The sequence below is a fragment of the Vipera berus genome, assembly GCF_964194415.1.
Source record: "Vipera berus genome assembly, chromosome: 2".
NCBI classification, from domain to species: Eukaryota; Metazoa; Chordata; class Lepidosauria; order Squamata; family Viperidae; genus Vipera; species Vipera berus.
In genome coordinates this window covers 177637411-177664560 of record NC_138203.1, presented here as the reverse complement: position 1 = coordinate 177664560, position 27150 = coordinate 177637411, and the positions used below count along the sequence as shown (strand labels likewise).

The 27150-nt window shown below is 41.3% G+C and overlaps 1 protein-coding gene across 1 annotated transcript in view; it reads left to right on the top strand.

Moving 5' to 3' along the window:
• LOC308662874 (testis-expressed protein 47-like) overlaps nt 1-27150 on the top strand; it is a gene marked incomplete at both ends in the record, with an annotated part of 35320 nt that overhangs the window by 7973 nt on the left and 197 nt on the right. The window contains 5 exons of the mRNA XM_081319017.1: nt 6698-6770; nt 7507-7613; nt 19206-19267; nt 20170-20374; nt 21801-21957. Coding sequence (XP_081175143.1) covers nt 6698-6770; nt 7507-7613; nt 19206-19267; nt 20170-20374; nt 21801-21957 — 604 coding nt within the window. The remainder of the gene's footprint in view (nt 1-6697; nt 6771-7506; nt 7614-19205; nt 19268-20169; nt 20375-21800; nt 21958-27150) is intronic.

Below are 27150 nucleotides of genomic sequence, written 5' to 3'. Positions count from 1 at the left end.
CCTCAACCCAATCAACAAACTCTATCGAGATACCTACAATGGAAATTCCAGGACTGGCTAGAACAAGAAAACATACTTACAGAAGAGAAAGCCAGATTTAGGGAAGAATAATTCACCACTGACTAGTGGTTCGTGTTTCAACATCAAAAAATACTCCTCCTATAACACAACCTGCCTTTATGTTGCTCTCATAGACTTCAAAGCATCTTTTGATTCCATATATTGAGCTAATCTCTGGGGAAAAACTGGTGGCCTCTTTGACTAACTGAAATTCATCTAATATGTATGCTTCATGAAGGGACATCATTCAAAATATGTTGTATCCCTCAGGCCATCTCACTAGTGAACCTGGAATAGAAGAAGGTGTAAAGCAAGGCTGCATATTGGCCCCACCCGCCTTCAACTTTTATATAAACTTCATGGTGGACCATCTCCTTGACACAAACTTTCATTCCCCAAAACCAGCTGTAAGGCACATCTGTTTTATTCAGTGCAGATGATGTAGCAATACAGCAATTGGAATTAAAAGAGCACTGAGAGCACTAACATAGCATTGCAAGGAAGACCAGCTAGAAGTCATCAGAAAACCAAAATCATGGCATTTGCCAAAAGACCCAAGAACCAATTCTGGTGGATAGGTGGACAGAAGACTGAGAAGGTCTCCTTTTCAAATATCTGGGAGTAGACCAACATTCTGTCAACAATAGGAAACCCCATGAAAACACACAGAGAAGCTCATCTGCCATCCTCAAATTCCTCAAAAGAAGAGGTGGCCACTACATTCCTGCAGCACTCCTGCAATATTCAAAGTCAAGTCAATAGCATAATTTCCCGGTGGAGCCCAGCTGGGCCAATTTTGCGTCATTAGAATTTGTCAGGTCCAAATTTCTAATATTGTCTCTTCAGTGTGTCTCTTCAATGCTCCCCTGAGACTTGAGACAGGCCTCATGAAAGTATGGGCAAGAGGGTGGGTGACCAAACTGCTGTGTATTGGAGTGTGAATTGTATTAAGTAATAGCTTAACAGATGACAGCTAGAAGGGGCTGTACATAACTGCTGCTAGGCGTGGCTCAGTTTTCGGCGGGAAAGCCTAGTTAAATTGATTGGCTGTCAGCTCAGCAGCCAGAATATATAAAGGGCACAGGCAGCCCATTCTGTTGCTGGTTCTTCTCTACAAATAAAGAGCTGAATTCACTGCCAGGCGTCGTCTTGTGTGTGTTAACCCACTACGCTTCACTGGCGACGAGGATGGGATCCTGCTTCAGAAAAAAGCTGATTTAACAAAGGGCTGCATTACTCACTGGGGGAAGAGGCATCTTCCCCAGCTACCGAGTTTAAGGGCTATCCAAAGCAGGATCTGCAGGACCAGACGCAACATGGCACAGTTCGGCCAGATCCAGCCATTTGACCCAAGGTGTCCAGAGCGGTGGGAATCACACCTGAGTCAAGTCGAGTTCTACCTACGGGTGAACAGAATCACAGAGGACAGTATGAAGGTAGTGGCTCTAATGTGCACAAGCAGCCCAGCCGTTCACGATCTGGCCGTGGGACTGTGCGCACCAACAGCCATTGGAGCCGTTATGTACAACGACCTCGTGGAAAAACTGAACAGGCATTTCAACAGAAGAATGTCTGAGCTGACCTGGTGATTCCATTTTGAAAAAAGGGATCAGCGGCTGGGCGAATCAGCGGCAGATTTTATTGCGGGGGTGCCACAAGCTGCTTGCCTCTGTAAATTCATGAATTTAGATGAGAGGCTTCGCGACCAGGTCATTTTTGGCCTCTGGGACAAGCGGTTGCGGCAGAAACTTTGCGTCAAGCTGAACCTGACCTTCCAGGAGGTCCAGGATGAGGTTTTGGCCAGAGACTTGGATGATGGCACAGAGCAGAGTGACCCTAGACCCAGCACTACTGGAGGGGCCATGCACCGAGCAAACACTATGTATGACGGAAGCGGACATTGGGACGAGACAACCGACATCTACTTGGTTCACCAAGACCAGATGCCACAACAACAGCAAGGGCACAACAACAGCAAAAGGACCCAGAAGAAACCAACAACACCAACGACACAACACAAATGCACCTGCTATGGATGCGGCACGACCCACCCCAAGTGTGCAGGTTGCGGGGGAAATCACACCAGAGCAGCCTGCAAATTCCATACGGCCAAATGTCAGGCCTGTGGAAAAACAGGCCACATCGCAGCAGTCTGCCAAAATCGCCCCAGAGATGGCCTGCATGAGATCCAGTCCGAGGATGAAGATCTAACAGGTACCTGGGGGCCCCAGCAGTCGTCCATTGGCAATTTCAAAATATTTAACACCAGGGTTCACCAGCCACTCACCCGCAAAATCAGATTGGATATCTGTTTGCAGGGGATTCCCTGCAAGATGGAACTGTACTCCGGTTCAGCGGTCTCAGTAATTTCCAATGAGACTTTTGAACATGTGTGCAACTGGAGTCAGCAGTGGGTCAAGTTGAGGCCTTCCGATATCAAATTAGCAGATTTCCAAAACACTCCAATTAAAATTAAGGGGGAAGCCACATTGTCCATGGGATTCAAGGGGTTCCAGGGGCGTTTGGATGTCCTCGTGGTTGAAGGCCGAAGGACTAATTTAGTGGGGTTAGATTGGTTCAAGGCCTTGGGTATCGTGATTGGAGGGATCCACAACACCCAGGCCAAGAGCATCGAAACTGTCTGCAAAAAGTTTGCAGACGTGTTCAATGATCAACTGGGCAAATACACGGGGGCCCCCATTTCGTTTAAGTTAAACCCTAAGGTACCACCCATTAGAATTAAGTCCCGAAGAGTTCCCTTCACTCTCAAGCATAAAATTGAGAGTGAACTGGACAAACTAGTGGAACAAAGGGTGTTAGAGGCTGTAGAAGGGGGTGAGTGGGAAACCCCAATAGTCACCCCCATCAAATCAAATGGAGAGGTTAGGATTTGCGCGGATTACAAGTGCACGATCAATCGAGCACTCAATCCGCATGTTTACCCGGTCCCAACGGTCAGCCATGTCCTCACTTCCCCACAAGGCGGCACCATTTTCACTAAATTAGATCTTGCAAAGGTGTACCAGCAGCTCCCGGTTACCAGGGAGACGGCCGACACACAAACTATTGTAACGCATCATGAAGCATATAAAGTTAACCGTTTACAGTTCGGAGGGACTGTGGCTCCAGGAATTTTTCAGGAGGTGATGGAGAGGACTCTGAAAGGGATTCCAGGAGTATGTCCATACTTTGATGATGTACTCATCACAGGGAACACGGAAGAAGTATTGGCTGACCGATTGTTGACAAGTGTTAGGAAGATTTCGTGCTGCAGGGTTTAAGTTAAAGAAAGACAAATGCAGCATTGGCGTAAAGACCACTGAATTCCTGGGTTTCAGAATTGATGCCAGGGGAATCCATCCTGCAGAGTCCAAGGTAAGGGCCATCAAGATGGCCCCCACCCCCAAGAATAAGACAGAACTGCAAGCATTCCTGGGGCTACTAAATTTCTATCATTCATTCCTCCCAAATAAAGCAGCTATTGCTGAGCCCCTTCACAGGTTGCTGGATAAGCAGGCAGTGTGGAACTGGACCCCTATATATGAAAATAGTTTCAGGAGTTTAAAGAAACTGTTGTCCAGCGATTCAACTGTGACTCACTTTATAGAATCTAAGCCCATTTGCATAGCATGTGATGCTTCTCCATATGGAGTGGGGGCAGTTCTGAGTCATTTGGAAGGGGATGGGGTCCAAAGACCCATTGCCTACTACTCCAGGACACTGTCAGGGACTGAAAGGAATTATGCTCAAATTGATAAAGAGGCCTTGGCAATAGTGGCTGGGGTTAAAAAGTTTCATGATTACCTCTATGGCCGAGAATTCACAATATTCACAGATCACAAGCCACTACTGGGGTTGTTCACATCAGATAGGCAAACTTCCCAGATCTTATCCCCAAGAATGCTCAGGTGGTCCATTTTCCTATCGGCCTATAACTGTAAACTGGTGTACAGGCCAGGGAAGAAGATGGGTCACGCTGATGGACTAAGTAGGTTGCCACTAACGCAAGCAGATCCGGATCCAGCACCGGCAGCTCAACTACTGACCATTCAGGACCTGACAGAATGCCCACTCAAGGCAAAGGATATCGCTGCTGAGACAGTGGCAGACAAGATCCTGAGCAGAGTTTTAACATGGGTAGCAACTGGGTGGCAGGAGAAAAACCTGGGGCCAGAATTCCAGGTGTATTTTATTCGCAGGCATGAGATGTCCATGCACAAGGGTTGCCTATTGTGGGGCAGTCGAGTGGTAATTCCAGAAAAGCTAAGGAACAGAGTCATCCAGTCTCTATATGAGGGGCATCCAGGAATAGTAAGGATGAAGACACTAGCCAGAAGCTACCTGTGGTGGCCAGCCCTAGATAAGGCCATAGAGGAGCAAGTAAAAGGGTGCTATGTGTGTCAAAGGTCCAGACCTGAGATGCCACATGTGCCCGTTCACAAGTAGGAGGCCACACACAACCCATGGTCCCACGTCCACATTGACTATGCAGGGCCATTCCAGGGACAGTTGTTTTTAGTGGTCGTAGATAGCCATTCCAAGCGCTCAGGGGACTTTTTGCCACACATGGCCTCCCGGATGTGTTAGTATCGGATAATGGCTCTCAATTCACCTCCGCTGAATTCCAGGCTTTCACGAGGAGCTACGCAATTAGACACATTACATCAGCACCCTTCCACCCGGCCACCAACGGATTGGCAGAACGCATGGTGCGCACAACCAAAGACGCATTAAAATGAATTATCAGTGGCGACTGGCACCAAAGGTTAGCCCAATTCCTACTTAACCAACACACCACACCATGCACGGCTACCGGAAAGAGCCCAGTGGAACTTCATTGGGGCAGAAGGCTTATCACCGAGCTAGACAGACTGCACCCCGACAGAGTGGCTGCGGAGTGGGATCGATCCAACCCCCCTAGGGAACAACACACAGGCGCCTTGGTATGGGCAAGGAACTATGGGCCTGGACATGTATGGATTCCGGGGGTGGTGGTTGACAGAACGAGGCCATTGTCTTACATTATAAGGGTGGAGGGGGATCGACAAATAAGAAGACACATTGATCAGATCAGGTCATGAGTTCCTGAAAGACTGCCAGCCAGCAACCAACATGAGGGACACTTGTCAGTACCACCCACGATTCCATATGATCACCAGCCGAACGCAAGGGGGGAACTGGATCTATGGCCAGAAAGTACTGTTCAACCTGGGCAACAACAGACACAGGGAGCTCACAATGAGCTGGGAAACGGGGGGTGGTACAATGGGTGAGGACAGAGCAAAGGCACCCACTGACTCATCGGCTAAGGACAGGGGCGAGCCTCTGAGAAGATCTGCTAGGAATCACAGGCCACCGGCTTACCTCAAAGATTACTGTATGTGCAACTATAAGAACCAACATATTGTCCAGAAAAGATGTATATATAGTTGTATTATATTGTTGTATTGTTCATTCTTAAGAGGGAAGGGGTGCTGTGTATTGGAATGTGTATTGTATTAAGCAATAGCTTAACAGATGACAGCTAGAAGGGGTTGTACATAACTGCCGCTAGGCGTGGCTCAGTTTTCGGCGGGAAAGCCTAGTTAAATTGATTGGCTGTCAGCTCAACAGCCAGAGTATATAAAGGGCACAGGCAGCCCATTCTGTTGCTGGTTCTTCTCTACAAATAAAGAGCTGAATTCACTGCCTGGCGTTGTCTTGTGTGTGTTAACCCACTACACTTCACAAACTCAACTACCGGCTATCCTCTCCCCAGTCCACATTAAAAAAAAGATAGTGACAACTACATTTTCATCCTTAGGCTCTTCCCCAGGTCTTCTATTCAGCATGGGATACAATCAAGTGAAAACACTCTTTAAACAGCATGTAGCAGACACAGAACAGCAATTAGACCTAACTAGGTTCCCAACCTTTATTGCCAGTGAACCCACCAATCACCCTGCCTCCCCAATGGCATAGTTAACTAGCTTTGAAATGCCTAAACAATTTAAAGGCTTTTACTCTGGCACAAGTCATGCCCTCTCCTCAGCTGTTCTTGAAGGAAGGGTGGGGGGGAGGGGAGAGACAATGCCCCTGTGTCTCTGGACAAGCAGAGACAACAGAATGTGTACTTCTCTAGTGTTTGTAGTATACAGACATTTATAGTGGTCTCATCTCACCATTATTGCATAAATATTCAGGGTGCACAGGACAATTTTACACTCCCCTGCTGTTTTCAGACATCAACCCTGCTATAACATACAGTGTTGCCAGGTTGTGCACAGCAGTGCTTAAAATCCATCAGAAACAACTTGAGCCATAAACCTGTTTTAATGAGCACCTAGCTTGTTATTTTAGAGTGATTTGTATTGTTATGGATTTAGTTTGCCACACATTTTTACACCCATCCATTGCTGCTATTCCTGCTTTTAGATTCTTTTAAAAATTCCTTTTAGAGTGTTGTTTTCATATTTCTTACGTTTTGATATGTATTTTTTTATTCTGATTTATCTTTTATGCTTTTCAGTTCTTTATAACCCATCTTTCTTTTGCTGGTCTTATGTAATAAAGATTCAGTTTGATTGATATATTCTGTCAACAATGTTGTGGTTTTTTTTGGAAAAAAAAGATACCTTTTTTCTCTGTGTGCCTTTAGAAATCCCTCCTCCACAGGCTGATCTTTCTGGCTAAGATTTCACCAGACCTGGCTGATAAAAGGTATTTGGCCGGTAAGTAAAAAATTCTCCCTACTGTTCTTTTCAAGAACATTTTGACATCATTGTCAGAAAGTTTTAGAATGGAATGGGTTGGTTTAATAAATACATTCTGAGCTTCTGAAAGACAACAGCTGGCTTGAACGGTCCTTCCAATACACAAAACTCATCCAAACTCTGGATGAATGCAGGGCCGTCTAGGGCAGAGGAAGCTTCCAACAAATAGCACCAGGAGTATTTTTTGTTCTCCCTGCAGAATGTTGCAGCCTAGCTCAGACCTTGTTTTGTGTAGTTATATCTCACCTTTATTATTTTTATAAATAACTGGGGATGGCAAGTATAGCTAATCCTCCCCCTTCCTATTTTCTCCACAACAACCCTGTGAGGTAGGTTGGGCTGAGGGAGAGTGACTAGCCCAAGGTCACCTTGCTGGAGTTCATGGCTAAGGTGGGACTAGAACTCATAGTCTCCTAGTTTTTAGCTTGGCACCTCAACCACCAGACTAAAGTGTGGCCTAAATTAACCAGCTAATGACCAGATATCAGCTGTCTTTAAAAGTGCAGCAATTTCTGTTTCTTGATCTTTTTTGCTGCTCTACTTGTGTTTATGTACCCTCCTCCCCCTTGCTGTTTTTAAAAGTAAACACTGAGTTTTATTTGGATAAGGGGGATAGAGGTCTATAATGCTATAGAATCGCCAGACAGACCCATTATTTTGTGAAGCAATTTGTGCTTGCCTCATTTCTCCTCAGAGTACTGGGAACAACTATTTCTGAATTTGCAACGCCAGTATTGTCAGGGAGTAGGGATCACCGGCCTCTTGCTTCTCTATCCTACCTACATTATACACATACTAGAGGTAAGCTCACATGTGTGTGTTTCTGTGCACGCTTGTGTGTGTGTATATATATCTATGTGAATGCATAAAATAAGCAAAATATGTGATGTTTCTAACATGAGAATTTTGTGGGAATGCCATTCCAGTTCATGAATAGTTTGAGCAGCCATTTATAGCTTTTTCAATGCTTCCTTTTATCTCCAGCGTTATTCAAGAAACCCCATGTGGCAAGATGGGGCCATTGAGCTTTCTTGCAGTGAGAACATCTAAACTGGAGTAATGAATGGGAAACATTTCAAGTGAAACTAGCAAATGCCTCCATTTTTCCTCTGCAGATAAATGTCATAGACTGTGAGAGTAACCTTGAAGAATAGGAAAAGAGTCTTGAAGACAATGATCAGCTAAGAGAAATTTAAGTCCAAAGCAAGAATATAATTTGAGAAAGAGTTTCAGACTTGGCCCTATTTAGCTTTCTTGAAAATAAAGGCAGGGAGATGAGAAGTATATATAGATTCTGTCACTGGAATCTTTAATAAAAGTAGTTTTAGCAACCATAATTTTAACCCTTTGGTTAAATGTCTGTGGAGATTCTCAATCATCCAAGTCATGGTTGTCCCAAAGATGCTTTTTCCAAAAGGCAATTGGACTTTCTTGGGGTTTTTTTCTTTGATAAAGTTTTGTTTCTCATCCAAGAAGCAAAATGTTTTCAAAGAAAGTCCAATTGCTTTTTGTAAAAAGCACCTTTGGGACCCCTTGTTTAGGACTACCTTGAAGGACTGACCTTGAAGCCCCAGATGGCCTAGGAACCCTATATTCCAAGGCCAGTTACTCCTAAGGAACTTAAACTAGTAGGGGAAAACTGACTTACAACTAGCTTTTCAGGATCTGCACAAATGGGTGGAACTACACATGTACATACACATGTACATTAATCACATGTGTTCATTACACATGTTCATTGTACAGACATTAAATAATAGACTGTTTCTCAAGATTTCAGAACAAAAACATCTACCCACAAAATCAGGTACAATAATAGTGTTACAGTGTAACTTTTTTCTTTTTCTTTTTTCGTTTCGTTTTTTCTTTTTCTTTATATAAGGTAATACTAATAGCAATGTTGAAGCAAGGGAAGTTGTAACATGTCCACTTTTGTTTTTAATTGTATATTCAATAAAATTTGTTTTAAAAAGATCGTGTTTGATGTCTGAAAAGATTGCTTACGATCACAATTGAGCCTAAAATTTCTGTTGCTAGGTGAGACAGTTGTTAAGTGAAATTTGCTCCATTTTACAACTTTTCCTGCCAAAGTTGTTAAGTGAATCACTTAGGTTTTTAAGTTAGTGACATGGTTGTTAAGTGAATCTGGCTTCCCATTGACTTTGTTTGTCAGAAAGTTGCAAAAGGTGAACGCATATCGTTGCCCCCCCCCCAAGGATACTGCAACCATCATAAATATGAGACAGCTGCCAATTTTGATCACGTGACCCACGTGACCCATGGGCATGCTGCAATGGTCGTAAGTGTGAAAAATGGTCCTAGGTCACTTTTTTCAGTGCCGTTGTAAATTTGAAGGGTCATTAAACAAACTGTTGTAATTCAAGGACTACCTGCAAATGGGAGTAACTCTGGAATTATAGCAACATTTAAAATACTTCTCTCACCTCTTCTCAGTTACATCCTTGGGGTGAGCCAACTAAGTCACAGCCATTTTATCACACAACCTGGACTCTAAGCTCTTGTAATTTATAGCCTGGAGAAATTGCTCCTGCTTAATTATAACAGGAAAGCTTGTATTCTAGAACAAGCTACACTTAGTTGCTAGAAGACATTTGGGGAAAAGACAGAGGAAAAACGACCTTTTTAGTAAAGGAATTAATTAAATTGACCTTCTTATTAAAGGAATACAAAGGAATTATTGAGTCTGTCAGTTAGACCTCTATAACTGTCTGGTTTTGCACCGCAATCAAACAAGACAGATACAGGCTTCAGTGGATAGTTAGGACTGCAGAAAAAACAATTGCAACCAGCCTGCCTTCTATTGAGGACCTGTATACTGCGTGAGCCAAAAAGAGGGCTGGGAAAATATCTACAGACCCCTGACGTCCTGGACATAAACTTCTTTCAACTTCTTCCTTCATGATGACACTATAGGGCATTGCACACCAGACACAAGGACAATTTTTCCCCATGCCATCACTCTGCTAAACAACTAATTCCCACAACACTGTCAAACTACCTAGTAGGGCTGTATTACTATTATTCTTCTCATCTTTCCTATTACCTATCTCCATATCTTCTTATGACCATAACGTTGTTTGTATCTTATGGTTTATATCAATTGCTTTATTTAGTATCCTAGTATGATTTATGTTGTTTGTTTATTTAGCATCCTATGACTATCACTAAGTGTTGTATCTTATGATTTATGATGAATGTATTTTTTATGATGACTATGATCATGATTTATCACTTGTTGCTTGTATGTGCACTGAGAGCTTATGCACCAGAGACAATTTCCTTGTGTGTCCAATCACACTTGGCCTATAAAGAATTCTAAAAGCAAAATGAGGAAAAAAACAACAGGGAAAGCTGTTGTTGCTTATCCCATTAAGTCCAGCTATTGGTAGTTACAGAGAAAAAGAACAGTATTCCCACCACCTAAATATGCTTCGCTATCTAGAGAAACAGCTTCGTCGTAAGATAAGATCTTCGACTGCCTACACCCAACAGAAGTCATTTGCTGAAAACTGCACTACATCCCAGGGCCTGGTGTTCAAGAGCAAAGCTGTTATGAGGCTGCATCATAACCAAGGAGTAATTTCAAAGAAGATTGCCTCTCTGGGACTACCTTAGGCAGGTCTTGGAGAATAACATATTTGAGAAAATCAATTACTATGCATCATTCCATGGTACATTTTAGATTGGTGGCTATAACAAACTTTTACAGGTGTAGAAGGCTGGTTAAAATGCTCTCACTCTCAAGACCCTGGTTGATTTGTAGAATAATGGAGGTGATCCATTTACACTATAACTTCCAAACATTTCTTTCTTCACAATTGGTCCCTTGGTTTATTATGGAAGCTGAGAGTAATGAAGCAGTCAGGGCATCCAGTGAAACAAAATGGAGAAATTGTCAGGATAGATCAGAGTGAGCCCAATTGAACGCTCATCTGGAGACCTACTTCAGAGCATTGATAATAGAAAAGAGTGCTTATTTCTCTGACATCAATGCATCCACGCCGAACAGCCACCATTCTTGTATATGGTGAGGCATCTCCTTCACCAAGATTTTTTTTTAATTTTAATTCCATTTATATCCCGCCCTTCTCCAAAGACTCAGGGTGGCTTACAAGCTTAGCAGTAGCCTTCATTCTATGTATATGCCTGCTTATTAGGGCTTTCACATACACCCCCAAGCGGCATTATTACAAAGTCAGCTTAATTGCCCCCAACCATCTGGGTCCTCATTTTACCTACTTCGGAAGGATGGAAGGCTGAGTCAACCTTGAGCCTGGTGGGATGCGAACCTGCACTAATTGCAGGCAGCTGGTGTTACTTAAGGAGGCATTAACAATGGGTGGCTCATCATAAACCATTCTTTGCAGAGAAACTTGACTAGATTAAGTTTGACTTTTAATTCAGTATTGCGCAAATCGTAGGGATGTAGCTTCATTAATTCTTTGTCTACTATTTTGAACTGTTTTCAGTTTGTAGACAATGTGTGTGGAGAGATGAGGATTATTACCTGCCTACTTGCACCTTGTGCTTTCTAAATTGCAAATGAAAATTTCTAAATTGCAAATGGGAAGTGATCAATAGTCCTTATGGTGGGATACCTTAATTCTTCCCTCCAGTCTATAGAAAGTAGTGATAAATACTTGAAGTATTTAAGTACTTGAATCACAGGAAATACAACTGTATATGTTAGCCTCATTCAATTTATAGGAAAGGTGGATGATTGCAATCCTAGGGGCCTGTAATCCCCTGAATTAATATTATGTATTGGGACTGAATTGCTTTCACCTAGGAGGAGAGGGGACTACAAAACTATTTAACTATCTACTATCTCAATAGAGACTTATCCTGGAACTTAGATGTAACAATACTAACTCTTCTGGCCCCTTTTAATTCCTCCATCCATAATTCCAGAATGATGCCTTCAGGGTAGCAATTTGAAGTTTTCCATATATATATTGAGCAAGTTATTCTTTATTTATTTAGAAGAGTGCAATCAGTACAGTAATCTTGAAGGTTGCTTAAGTTCAATAATGGCCTGGATGAAGGAAAAGAAGCTGAAATTAAGCCCAAGCAAAATGGAGGTTCTCTTGATGAATAGACAATTGGATGTAGGAAATAAGTTTCAGCCTCTTTCATAAAAATCCACATTTCCCCTGAAATAACAAATCTGCTGCCTGGGTGTATTCCTTGATTCTCAGATGACACTGAATTCACTGGACCCCACTACTGAATGCTCTTTCCAAAATATTGGTTAGAATGCTAGCTTTGGCTGCCCTGAAGCCACTGTCTAAGTTTTGGTTACATCCCATCTTGCTTATGGGTGTATATGCTTCAGAGCTACTTTTGGAAAAAGTTCTGCATGTTGCAGCTGATGTAAAATGCAATGGCTACCCTATTATAATGTGTGTGTGATACAGGGATCAGATGAACTATATGTGCCAAGAGTTACAAGTCAGGTATTGTTTTTGCGCTTAAATTCTAAAAGAGCTTAATCTAAGAGACTGCTTTTTTCTATCATGAACTCAGTCATTAAATCTGAAGAAGAGGTTCATCTTTCTGGTATGCAGAAGTCAATCTCTCAGGTTGCTGCAGTACTATGGCATGCATTCTCCTGGCAACTGCATTTAGCTCTGAAATAAGTGAAAATTGTTAATGATTCAGAGGACAAAAAGGCATTTTTTTCACACACTGACTATGCCTATTTTTGAACTACAGGACGCACACTTTTAAGCAGGTGGAGAATAAGAATAACAACCCTCTTCTTGGCACTCACAGGTTTTTGAAATGTGAAGGGAAGGATAATATAGTAGCTTACGTTCCTTTCTTTGTGATGGAAATAGTTCATTTAACAGGCAAAGGCTAGAAAGAGATTTGTTCCCATGCAAGATTGAAATTTTTCAAAAACAGGCTGCTTTGCTATGATGTGGATTCCAAAGTGACCCTTCCTAAATATCAGATTATATTACAAGAAGCTGCTGTGTTCTGTTTTTGGAGTTCTGAATGTCTGTCTCTATTTTTCATGTTCTTTTTTGTGAGAAATGCGACTATTTGATCACCTTGCATGTATTTTCTGTAATTTAAAGAAGAGTTCTGAAGGCGATTGGTTGAACTTCCTGATCTCTGGTGATGGCTGGGCTTTGAAGTCTCCAGATATTCTCATGAGATTCTAGTTTTCTTTTGAATGAATTGGGCTAATGCCCTTTATTTGTACAGTTGCTTTTTCATTTTTTGAAGCTTGTCTTCCTGATGAGCATCCCAGCTTACCATTTACATATATCTCACTCTTCGACTGAATTTTCAAACATTTAGAAAGTCACATTATTTATTTATTTATTTATTTATTTGTTTTATATACCGCCCTTCTCCCGGAGGACTTCTCCATTACTAGATGGATTATAAATTAGGCCTTTTAAAAATGCATTTTAGTAGCAAACAACTTGCTCCCCAAATAATCTTTTTCTTAGTAAATTAAATTATATTGTTTAAACATTGCCTCCTTTCATGATCAACTTAATCATATAAGGTAAATAAAAGAGCAAATAACATTGGCGATCTCTTTAATCCATGCAGTGAAGAGAGTGTCTTGGGCACAGTGCTTGTATTCCACAGGTAGTCCTCAGGTTACAACCATTTGTTCAGGGACCATTCAAAGTTATGGCTGGAGTGAATGAGTGAGACTTATGACTGGTACTAAGAATTCCAGCTATCACAGCATCCCCATAGACATGTGATGGAAAATGGGTGCTCACTGCTCAGCGCAAATTATGATGCTGCAGTGAGCTGTGGTCACATGATTGCGATTTCTGACATAACCAGCTTCCATAAACAAAGTAAATGAAGAAGCTGATCAGAGGTCACTCCCACTTCTGCCATTTTTTCAGGTGCTGTGTAGCACTTGTGGGTCTATATGACAATCCGCTGCAGCCAACTCATCATGGCCAACTCACTACGGCCACCTTGCCATGGCTAACTTGCTTCAACCAAGTTGCCGCAGCCAACTCACTGTGGGACAACTTTCTGTGGGACAAGAGTTACACCAATATCAAAGAAATAGTGGAATAGAATCATTAAAGAAAGGATGCAAAAGAATGAAATGTGAATGACAAAAATTAAAAAAAATAATTATTTTAAATAATTAAATTTAATTGTTGAATTGTCCAATGATGAGTTATCCCATGACAAGTTAGTCATGGTAAGTTGAGTAACCATTAATGGAACAACTGTCTGGATGGATTAGCTGCTTAAATACTGTACATACAAATTGTTTAGATGACAATATACCCATTTGTCTAAAGTGTCTGATGGTGAGTTGTCCCTTGGCAAGTTGGTTATGGTGAGTTGGTTGTGGCAAGTTGGCTGCAATGAATTGGCTGTGACAAATTGTGCCATTCCACATCCTGCTTGCCTGGGACTCCTGCCTCTTCCTGCTTAATGATCTGCGCAGTCCTGGGGTTATGGTGGCAAGTTGCAAGGACTGCAGAGATTGCTATCACTAAGCAATGCAGCCATGTGACATGGTGCATTATGACCACTTTGCTTAGTGATGGAAATTCTGTCCCAATTGCCATTGTAACACTATCTGTATAGTAACTGAGAGCTAGTGTGAAAAGTCAGGGACAGTTTTACAAACTGAGCTAAAAATTGTGTGTTTACTAGTGTCTATCAATTCTGCAAAGAATTTATATTAACTCTTGTTGACAACCGATAGAACTGAATACTGAATGTTTTAACTAGACTTTTGAAATACAGTGTGGTACCCATGTAAATGACTATGAAACAATTGAACCCCCACTTTAGAATAACCAGTGCTTTTTTTGTAAAAGAAAAAGGTGCTGGAACTCACACATGTCATGCAACCCGCCTTGCCTACCCTACAAGGTTCCATCCCAAAAAGGTGCCGGAACTCCGTTCTGAGCGTTCTATGAGAAAAAAAAAGCCCTGAGAATAACCATGAATGGAACAACTGTCTGAATGGATTAGCTGCTTAAATACTGTACATACAAATTGTTTAGATGAAAATATACCCATTTGTCTAAAGTGTATTAGAAAACAGGCACTCTGTTTAGCAAATCTGCAGCCAGCTCATGCCTCAGCTTTACTCTGTATGTAAGAAGCATTTTCTAATTTTGCAGGGTGGTTAGACATCATTTTATTGAGGATTCCATATTGATTACTTTTCCTAACCTAAAAGAAAGATGATGTGCTAGAAACAGATACCTATGTGACGAATGAATCGTAGAAAAAAAATGTCTCTGTAATAGATACTAGATACACACCCTCTCTATGAAAATTAAGTGACGTTATTTCTTCACGGTTATTTCTGGCTTTTTTCTTTTTCGTTTCCCTCTTGGAAACTGTTGGATTTTGTGGAAACTTTGCTGAATATCCTCTCTTCTAGCCTCAAGCATGTTTGTGGACAATCTAACTTTGATAACACACGTAGCTAATGATATTGTATTTCGTTTCCTGCTTAAAAATGATTTGAACTGCATTTCCATGCCATGTGTCTCTAGGCCTTCTTACTTACAGCACTGGTTCAAACTTTAAAATCTCAACAGAAACTGATTTTACCACTATGATTCTTTATAATGGCAGACTTAATGTCTACGGAGATTCTCAATCATCCGAGCCATGGCTGACTCAAGGTGCTTTTTTTGTTTTGCAAAAGGGAACTGGACTGTCTTTGTTTTTCTTGACAACGTTTCACTTCTCATCCAAGAAGCTTCTTCAGCTCTGAACTAAGAAGCTTCTTGAATGAGAAGCAAAACATCTTCAAGGAAAAAGAAAGTCCAGTTGCCTTTGGGGAAAAAAAGCACCTTTGAGTCAGCCATGACTGAGAATCTCCAAAGACATTTAAGTCTGCCAAAAGCACATTGGGGACAATGGCAGACTTAGTTTACACCTTTTAACAATTCAGGTTTTTGGAAAGTTTATAGCAGGGATCTTCAAACTTGGTCCTTTTATGACTTGTGGACTTCAACTCCCAGAATTCCTCAGCCAGGCACACTGCCTGAGGAATTCTGGGAGTTGAAGTCCACAAATCATAAAAAGGCCAAGTTTGAAGACCCCTGGTTTATAGTGTTGCTGTTGGTCTACATGGGGACAGAAAGAGTTTGGCATATGATAAACAATATTTCTGATGTTAATTCATTTGAAAGACTTATCTCATTAGGGTCTGTGTGCACCTTCATTTTTCAATAAAGGGACTCAATCACAGGGATTTTTTTCAACCCATAATCTCTATCATTATAAGCCATTATGAGCAATATAAAATTATAGAACATTGGACCAGCACTGGGATTAAGAAAGGAAATGCTACTGCATTTGGCTATGAGAAGATGACAGTAAACTGGGGAGGAAGAGAACCTATTTTTTGCTACCGTTATTATGGATGCAATAAAGGTAGTCCTCAACTTACAACAGTTTGTTTAGTGACTGTTCAAAGTTACAACAGCACTGAAAAAGTGACTTATGACCATTATTCACACTTATGACTGTTGCAGCATCCCCATGGTCATATGATCAAAACTTAGATGCTTGGCAACTGACTCATACTTACGACCGTTGCTGTGTCCCAGGATCATGTAATCCTCTTTTGCAACCTTCCGACAAGCAAAGTCAGTGGGGAAGCCGGATTCACTTAACAACGGTGTTACTAATTAAACACCTGCAGCGATTCACTTGGCAAGAAAAGTCGTAAAATGGGGCAAAACTGACTTAACAAATGTCTCACTTAGCAACAGAGATTTTGGGTTCAATTGTGGTCGTAAGTAGAGGACTATCTGGACAACTGTTGCAATTGACTGGAACAAGCTAGGAATGGCTAAAAGGTTAAATGTCAGGATGTAGGACAAATAAAAACCAAAGCCTGGATTGTCCTTCCTGCAAGAACTGTGAACTCCTGATCATAGTTTAACTTGTTTAACTCCTGATCATAGTTTAACTTGTATGGGGGAACAGGATAGAACGGAAATAAAATATGTACTTTGGAAGCAAGTACTGTATGTACTATAAAAGCTCTCAGCTTCATAGTGTGGCAAAGAAGAAAAGGGGGCAGCTCCCTCTGCTGACAGAAGTACTACCATGCGCAAGAGATAAATGATACAAGGCACAAGGAGAACCTATTTTCTAAAACCACCGAGTAGCCGGGTGGCTGCAGCATGTCTGTTTGCGCAATGGATTCTGAATGGTGGCGGCAGAGAAAGAAAAAACTGGAAGTTTCCCCTCTGAGAAGATTTTATTGTTCGTTTGTTTATATAGTTTTATTTATATAGTTTATTTATATTATATATACAGTAGCTTATTTATATATATATATATATATATATATATATATATATATATATATACTAAACTATATTATATAGTGTGTGTGTGTGTGTGTGTGTGTATGTGTATGTGTGTATGTGTGTATATATATATATATATATATATATATATATATATATATATATATATATATATATATATAAAGAGAGAGAGAGAGAGAGAGAGAGAGAGAGAGAGAGAGAGAGAGAGACTCACTGGAGAAGAGCCTAATGCTGGGAAAGGTTGAGGGCAAGAGAAGAAGGGGACGACAGAGAATGAATGAGGTGGCTGGATGGAGTCACTGAAGCAGTAGGCGTGAGCTTAAATGGACTCCAGAAGATGGTAGAGGACAGGAAGGCCTGTCCATGGGGTCGTGATGGGTCGGACACGAGTTCACAACTAACAACAACAATTTATATAGTTACTTAGCTCTAGGTGGCAAACAATCATGATACAGTTGCCCAGTGGGTTTGCTTGAATCATCGCTATGGAGAATCAAAGTGGGAGGAGTCAAGGCAGGTCTTGCTCAGAAGGAGGGAGCCAGGCAGAGTTGTGGAAACGGCTTCATGGGACTTTACGCAAAGGCAATTGCAGTGATCATGCTTGCCGAGGAAATTGGATTGGTTCAATATGAAACTTGTTCTTAAAATGTGCATGCTGTGTCTTTAGGATTGCTGTCTGAGAGTGAAGATTTGGAGCAAATCCTGGAAACTGATCAAAGAGAGAAGCAACCTGGAATTAAAAAGAAACCTCCTGACAGTGAGGACAATTAAGCAGTAGAACAGCTTGCCCCCAGAAATTGTGGGCGCTCCATCACTGGAGATTTTTAAAAAGAGGCTAGACCAGGCTAGACCACCTCAACCCCCAGTTTGTGGACTGGTTCTGGGCCGGAGCATGCCAGCAACCGGGCCGCACAAACAAGCAAAGCCCCATCCGTGGGATGCAGGCAGCACATACAACCACCACCACCACCAAATAACCAGTCCCTGGTGCTCAAAAGGTTGGGGGCCTCTGGGCTAGACAGTCACTTGTCTGAGATGGTATAGGTTCTCCTGCTTGAGCAGGGGGATGGACTAGAAGACCTCCAAGGTCCCTTCCAGCTCTATTCTATTGAAATGTCCTTGCAGAACCCTGGGGGGAATTCCTCCCCCTTGAGACCAATAGCTTTAATGTAGTCTTTGTGCTTATGTTATACCAGCTGTAGATCTGTATACTATATTTTAGAAGTAAAAGCTGCAAAACAAATCACAAAGTAGTTCCTTTTTTCTTGATGGAAGCTCCAGAAGGAAGAAAATCGTTATTTAGTAGAGTTACCAGATACCTGAACCGTGAGAGGAGGATATGGGGAGTGGGGGGGAAGGTGGAGGTGGACACAATTCTTGGCATCTGTGACAAAAATTACACCCCAAAGCTAATTTTTTTTAAAAAAAGACTTTATCTTTTCCAACATCAGAAAGATTGCTTTTCCAATCGAAATATTTTTTCCAACAAACCTTTATTTTCAAGAACATATGCTAATGACAGTATAGAATCAATCAGGCTTGTGCCAAATTTCACCACAGAAAAGTATGAGATGTCATGTGATCTATAGATTACAGTGATCATAGATTTGAGGAGGCTGGATTCCTACTGGAATCAGGAAATAAATAATGTAGAACTTGGCTGTCAAGTCTGTCGACTGATGAGGGAAAATAAGAATCAGACAATTTACAAAGTCACAACACAAAATTTTGATTGACTACCGTTGTGAAAGCAGATGGACACTATTTCATTATAAGGCTATGCTGCTGGACAGAGGACATGTGGAGAAAAAGGTGCTCTTCATTTTCATATTATTGGTTGGCAAGGAGATTCTTGCTTGGTTTACTGCCATAAATTGTGGTAACAGAAAGTCAGCAGATTATTTAGTGCAGGATTTCCAGGGGAGAAAATGGGCAGATGTCCTAATAGTTTGACAACCTTTCCCTGTGCAATAAATGATCCGGGAACAGGCTCACCGGAGCAAGATCTTCAATGGCATGAGTTACTACTAATGTGATTTTTAGCATGATTTTTTTCTTGTAGTCATCCAGTGATGTGTTCTACTCTGTCCTACGGGATCTGAGGGACATGGAACAGCAGAAGAGGTAAGCCATTAATTCTCTTAAAGCCGAAAGCTTCCCCCCCCACGCCTTCTAATTCTAATGAAAAGTTTTGCTTTGAGACCGTAAAATGCATTTTGTGCTTGTGGGACACAGGACCCAGCTTTTTAGTGCTGAATATTTTTGGCCGACAATCCTTTTGGTTTCCCAAATGTTCTTTCTCATTTGTGGAGCAACCTTGCTCCAGCTAATTACCTTACAAGTGTGTGAAGGCATTAGAGAACCATTTATGTTATTTATTTGACAGAAAAGTGAGATTAAGATATAAACTGTAATTCTGGCCAGACTTAAAACTCCATATGCAGCCAGAGGCCTGATTCTGAAAGAAGATGGGCCACTGACATAACAAATGATGATACGTTATTGTGATGACTAGTTGTGTGAATAAACTGTCATGCCTGAATAGAGCTTTTCTGTCACCAAATGGAACCATTTTTCCTGTTATCATGGATGACATCTGGTGCCTCAGTGAGGAATATTTGAATAAGTGACATCCACATATTTGTCAACATGCCAAAACAGTTCCAGGGTGCCAGATTCTTACAGGAAAACCCCGATTCTCTCTAATGTTTATACTACACATGAGAATACATTTTTGTCTTTGTATATTTTGCCTTATTTCCCTCTTGAAGCCTAAGAAATGCCTTAATTTCTAGAGAAAAGAAAGAATTCTCTCTTAAGGCATTATTAATATTCTCTGTGTGTAAATCTCTGTCTGTTTCTGCCTGGAATGAGGCTGCTTCATTGCCTTTTGCTCCAAAGGAGAAGTCTGACTACTTTATCTTCTCCAAGCAGGAGGAAGTGCTTGTCCTCTCTCACTGGTACCTAAAGCGACTTTGTCCTGATCCACTTTTTTGTGGGGGGTGGGGTGGGCGGATCTATTTCAGAGTGCTAGTCCTGGATGCTAAGATCCTGGTAGTGTCCCACAATCTCCCTGCTCGACTCTTCCCACAATGGAGCTATAAAGTGTTGAATCTACCGGAGAGATACCTGAACTACGAGACTTCTCACGAGGAGCCAGTGGAGGCTACCATCTCTGAATGCCTCACTGCACTCTTGAAACTGGGCAAACATCTGCTGAAGTATCCCAAGGTATAGCTTCTCCAGCTGTTTCCAGAATGAGTTGAAGAATCCTTAAGCCTCTTCCATATCCATGGTTACCACCTGAGGCCTGAGAAGGTGCTGGTAACTTAACTGTGGCCGATGATTCACCCTGTGAGACACACTTCTCATACATCTAAAGACTTGTGCCCTAACCAGTCTTCTTCACTAAATGCAGTGAAACTGAAGTCACTTATTGGTGCTGCTCATTGGGGGGAGGGAAGATGGAGGTTGTGCCTAGCAAGAGAGTTCCAGGGAAGGAGAGGCTATTTATTTATAAAACAAATTGATATGGCTGCCCAACGCATGCGTGCTGATTCTGGGGAGCTTCCAACATTAAAATTTCTTAATGTGAGAACCCATAAACACCCTACTCATCCTCCTGGCAGTGGCAACAACCACACAGTCACACCAGCCACTTCTTCAGCTGCATATCAACCTGGATCCCCAGGCTCACTGACAAAACTATGGTTTAAGGGCTTTGCAGAAAAATACCAAGATGGAGGCCAATTTTACCTCAGGAGAGTGATATTCCAAAAGAAGGGATCCACCACAGAAAAAGCTTTTTGTTGGCCCCACATTTTATGTAGCGGTCCCACACCTACCCTCAGCAGCATTTTCCTTGGCCCCACATTTTATGTAGCGGTCCCACACCTACCCTCAGCAGCATGCAATATAATCAACAAATATCTGGAATAATGCAAGGTGGGGGAAGAGGATAGGGGGCCTAACTTTATGAAGGTGGGAAGGGAGACCCAGAGTCTGCAGCCATATGACAGTGACAGTGAGGCAAAGGCTCACCCTTGCAGTGAAGGTCTTGCACATGACAGAGCCAGTTGTTCCCACCTATCATCTCTGGGATTGAAATTTTAGGGATATGTAGGTTTTTGCCTTCACTGCAGTGGTGCCTCTCAGAATTGGTGCTTCATTCCCACCCACGCACCCACTCCACAAACAATAGCTATCATTTCTTTCTGATGGAGATTTTCAACTAAAGTATGGTAGAAGGTTTTTTTTCCCTTCTCCACCTCTTTTCCTTAAAAGATAAAAGGTATTTGACCTGGCAGCACTGCTACCTAGCATCACAGCTATTTGGTGTCCTGATGATTCTTACAAGGAGGAAGCATCTAGATTTGGAGCAAAGAAACCCTCCATCCTCTGACAGAGTGGCACTATCACAGCGCCTACAACCCCTACAATTATTTGATTGATGCTCCTATTCCTGCCCAGTCTCATCTTTCAAAGCAAAAAGAAGTGTCACAGGTGCCTTTCTTGCTTTTCCATTGCATTATCTAGCAAGCCACAGTTTCTCCACAACCGAGTATGAGACAAAACACTGTGCACTGTGTTTATTTGCACTTGCTGGGCTGCGAGAAATTACCTGACCAGCTGCTACTGCTGCTTCTGTCACCTTCAGAGCCCTAAGAACCTACCAAATCATTTCTTGGAAGAAGTCCCAGAGTTCATTGTTTCCCAAGACACCATTGGTTTCCTCCTGGAATGTCAAGAGTTATTGAGCCCAGCTCAATTCCTGCATTTATTTGAGTTTCCTCTGAACATCCAGATGGACTCAGGTATGTGGTAAATTGAACCTGAAGGTAGGAGGAAGACCTATGGTAATTTTTCACTGTATGACTTTAAAAGCACGGTTGAGGAATCAGAGGACTGTAATACTATAGAACACATATTCCACCAACTCATTACTGGCTGGTGCTGGTGGGATTTATAGTTGTTCATCTGGAGAACCATATGGCTTAAGGTGATCATTGCATAAAGTTGTCATCAGCCGAATTTGGCAGACAAATTAAGCCACAGCAGTTAAGATATTGTATCCTGAAATCAATCCACACGCTACTGGCAGATTTTCATATTGAGCAGAATGAAAGATCATGAAAAAATTCACCAAACCCATTTGGATAAGTTGAAAAAAACACCAGTAGTTACCTTTCTCACTCATATAGTAGTAGCTCACTGCTGCATTGCAGACAGTGTAGTAAAAAGTCTTTATTGCAAAGAAGCATCTGATACAGCTTGAACATTAGTGTAAACACACCCTGTCAAAACCCTGAACTAATCTATGACGTCTTGCATTCTCCTGTTTTTATAACTGCACAAATATGATAGATACTCAACTGGGACAATTTTATTCAAAGGAATTTATGGCACGTATAATAGAATCCTAAGAACGTCATTGTGTTTACTGTGCTCAATGGCCCTTGCTTGCATAGGATTATTACAACCATAAATATCTTAAATTGCATACCTTTGAAATAACAAGACAGAGTGCTGAGTCAAAAGAATGTCTTGTCATATTACTTTCTCCAAGCTTTGAGGCTAAGTATGATAAATAACATGGCTCTTGTGCATGGTACCTGTCAGTTTATAGGCCAGGGGTGTCAAACTGCCAGCCTGCGGGCTGGATGCTTCATGGTGAAACCGCGCCCACCCCATTGCCGGCAATGGCAAAAAAGACACGATATGTTGCGATACGTCACGTGACGTTGCAAGTTTGACACCCCTGCTATAGGCCATTCTAATTATCCACTACCTTCTTTTCTTTCTGGGGCAATAGAACACAACTTTAAAATCTACAAAGCTTTCAAGACACCACCATTATATTATCAAAAACAATGAGAAGCAAGGTCATGTAAAAATACTAAAAGAAGTATTAGATAACAAATTATGGAAGCCACTTGGTTTCTGATACTACATATTTATCTAGGTAGGGTTCTGCAGAGTGATGTATGAATTATAAATCACAATTTCAAAAGCTGAAGATAGACTTTTAAATCAAAGAGAAGATTGAAAGGGAATAGCCACTATGACCAATTTTGTAAAGCTGTGACCAGTTTTGCAAAGTTCTACTGCTACAGAAATTTTGCCATCAGTTCAGTCTTGTGGATTCCCAGCCTTCAGATGTATGATCAAAGATCTGCAAATGCTGGGGGAAAGCACTGGCCCCAAGTACCCTAATCTATGCAGAAGACCTGATTTAATACCTAAAAGGGTGACTGAGATTTGTCAATGAATAAGAGTAATCTAGGCATCAGCTTCATTTATGTGTTATGCACTCAACCCCCTGATTTTCCCTGTTGGAATCATTGTGGAATGCACACGTTGTGGATTTCCTCTGTTTTGGAGATGGAGAAATACAGTTAATGGCTCCATAAGCATGAAATTCCACCTGTGTGCAATTTCCATATCTTTGGCAAGCACTTCTCTTTCTTCCTATTAAACATAAATAGCACTAATAGGTGTGAACTTGGTGATAGTGACTAGATCTCTAAGTGGCTCTTTAGATTTTCCTTCTCTCCTCCCCTTCCAAGCTAATTTCCTTAATTGCTAGGCTTGGCCCCAACACCCCAAAGATGCTATATCCCACATCTGGGGCTTTCCACCCCCAATTGAGAATTTAGACTTGCAATTACAAAAAGATACAGTAGGAACATCCTTTGAGTAACGTATTGACAAAGAACAAAAAGACCAAACAAGATTCAGAAACATTTTGATTAAAGCTAACAGGGTTAATAAAAGGAGCAGTATCCAAAAGCCACCAACTGCCCAGCCAAGCAGTCTTAAAGAAGCAGGTATTGGCCATTACATGAATGGAACTTTTGCTTTTTTTGTTCATCAAAGCACCTGGCAGACAAAAGCATGTATAGACTCCGTCAGGCAAGTTATGGTAGAGGGTTATTCATTATTCATTTAAGTAAAAATCTTTTGTGTTATCTTAAAATGCATCCACACCAGTAGGTTCAGGGGTTTATTCAGACTGGTTACTTTTTAGGACTAAACAAAATGTAGAAATCTTTTAAAGAAGTGATCTTATCTCCCAGTGTTGGAAAATGCATTTCCAAATAAGCGTATTTTTCTGGTTTCTCTCCACTGCTCCCAGTAGTATCTAGGGATTATGGTTCAAGGGAAAAAAACATTCCCTTTTATAGTGTTATAATCCCAATATGATTCTCTCCCCATAGCATTTATTTCAATCAATCAATCAATCAATCAATCAATCAATCAATCAATCAATCAATCTCTGATTTAAAAGTTCTCCTGAATTCTGTAAAATTGGAGATCCAGAAGAGCACTAAAAGATTAAGATTGCTCTCTGTAGGATGGAGATAGAAAGAAAATAGAAGATAATCAGTTTTTCCTTCTGAAGGGAAAATAGAGCCACTTCAGGGACTTCAAGTTGGCTATGCCAGAAATATTTTGCTGCTTCACTGTTTTTTTGCCAGAAGCCATGTGGAGAGTTAAACATGATCCTATCTGGGGAAGTGCAGAGTGCAAGGAAGGTGTGAAGTTGTACACTGATACAATAAAACCACTTTCCCCAAATATCACTGCATTGTTTTCATTGTTCATTTGGTGGTGTTTTTTTAAGAGGAGCGGTGTACCTTCAAATTACATAAAAGGAAGGTGCAATAGCTTTCCTAACAGTTTGGGAACCCTTGATCTATCATGTATTGTAACAGTGGTAAGCAGAGGAAACACAATGCGAATACGTTCAGTGACTTTCTTGATAAATAGATTAGATTTTAGATTAGAATAAATAACCTTTATTGTCATTTTTTCCTGTGGACACAGCGGCACACATTAAAAATGAAATTTAGTCACTTGCAGTAATTATTTCCCTCACATTAGGGTTCTGCTACAAAATGGAATTCTTGAGGTGGTAGATAACCCAGAAATGGTATTGTGTATGTGACTGTAATTCTGAATACTGAAAAACAAATCGTCAAGCTCCAAGGCACTGAATCCTTTTATTCTAAGCCCTGCATTAAGGGAGACAACACAAATCAGAGAGGCAATTTAGTCCACACGTCAATGCTGAAAAAAGGGGCAAGATCGACTCTTCTTTGCTGTGCCCGCATGAATGTGAAACGAATAAAATGCTTAATGTTTGTGCACACAGCCTCCTTCTTAAGTCTTTGTAGGACCCATTCTAACCAAGGTTGGAAGTTTACCTCATTCACATTAGAGTCACCCAACATATGGGGCTTGCAGCAATTCAGAAGGATGATTGTTTGGGATTGGCATAGCATACATGAGACTCAAACTTTGATTAAAATTCAGCCCACTGCAGACATAGGATTGCCATGCACTTGTGTGCTTGTTAACCTAAATTTGGCTTTCATCTATCATCAGACCAATCATTAGCAAGGGCTTTCTTCAGAGTAAATTAGTTCTTCAATTAATGGTAGTCCTTGTTTTGGTCAAAGGATTTGTGTTTCGAAGTGATAATACAGCAACCGTTTAAATTCTTCGTACCCTGCAAGAAGGTATAGTATGATGACCTCTTCCCCTTGTACCTCTTGTGGACTGTGATACACGCATGATCCTTTACAGTGCATGAGTAGAGGCACAGGATGTTTACTGCTAGTTAGACTAACATCTCTGCTGGGCACTAGAACCGCTTTTATGTGCTTGCTACATTAACATCACTGGCTGTTGCAGTATAGGTGGTCCTTGTTTACCGACTGCCTCATTTAGTGACCATTCACAGCTTGATGAAAATCTAACTTTGCAATTAATCCTTGCAGTTATGATCTTAACAGATCTTTAAAGCAAAGGAAAGCTAAGATCGGAGGCACATCCATGCTTTCACTTACTGACCACTTCACTTAAAAGTTACCAGCCCCATTTGTGGTCGCTAAATGAGGACTTCCTGTAGAAGTAACAGGTTTGAATGTTACACAACATTAATTGTACTGTATATGAGCACTGGTTTGTGCAAGCTGGCATCAGGCAGATTTCACTGCACAAACAATATTAATAAAAATAGACTAACAGCTTAACTCAAGATAAGATTGTAAAAAATGTTAACAAATAGACTGAAATTTTCCAGGGCTTCTTGGTTGTTGTCCCACCACTCTATTGCATTCTAAAGTCCCTGTGGGCTGTGAAAGGAGCAGCTGATCAATCATTTGCAACTAGTGACATTTCTCAATAGCTGTAACTTTATTTACATGCTGCTATGTTCGCTAGACTGGGGAAGAAGGAAAGTTTAACTACGAATAAGGATACAAAATGAGACAAACTCCAGGAATACAGTCTTGAACTATGTTATGTGTGAGGGGGAGTAGTTAATGGCTGGGTAGTCAGCATGGGCAACAATTCCTGGCAATGTGGAAATGAATCATCCTTAATGTCTGCCAGAACTCTAGTGAGTCAAAAGAAAATGTTACTTCCACTAGTAAGTCAAAGAAAAAAGTCTTTCGTCTCCTGAAAACAATTGATTTTGTCAAATCATTTGGGCCAGTCCTGAAGTGGTAAACAACAGTGGCGTGAAAGTGCTCTTGGTTCAAGGAATGAGTGAGACATTTTAAAGCATTCAACAACAGCGGTAGGAAGGAGGACTTACCTGTAACGATCATTCTCCATCCGGCATTTGAGTAATAATCCCCAACCTTGGGACTAGATGATTATTTGAACTACGGCTTTCATAATCTCTTTTTTCAAGAACCAGGTCATAAAGGCAATTGCATGTGGACGTTCTCAAAGATATAGCCTTTCCCCATAGTTATCTTTTATTATAATATTAATGTGTGAATGTCATCAAAGTATATACATTCTCCCATGGGGAATAAAAAATATATCATCTCTCTTGTGTATCTTAACATAAAGCTTGGCTGCCTTCACGTATGCTGGTAAGAAGCATGTCACATATCTCTGATGCTCGAAAGCTGACATACAGTATAGCTGATGTTAAGCCACAAAGTTCCCTAAGCAGCTATGAAGGGCAAATGTCACATGGGCAAAGCTGG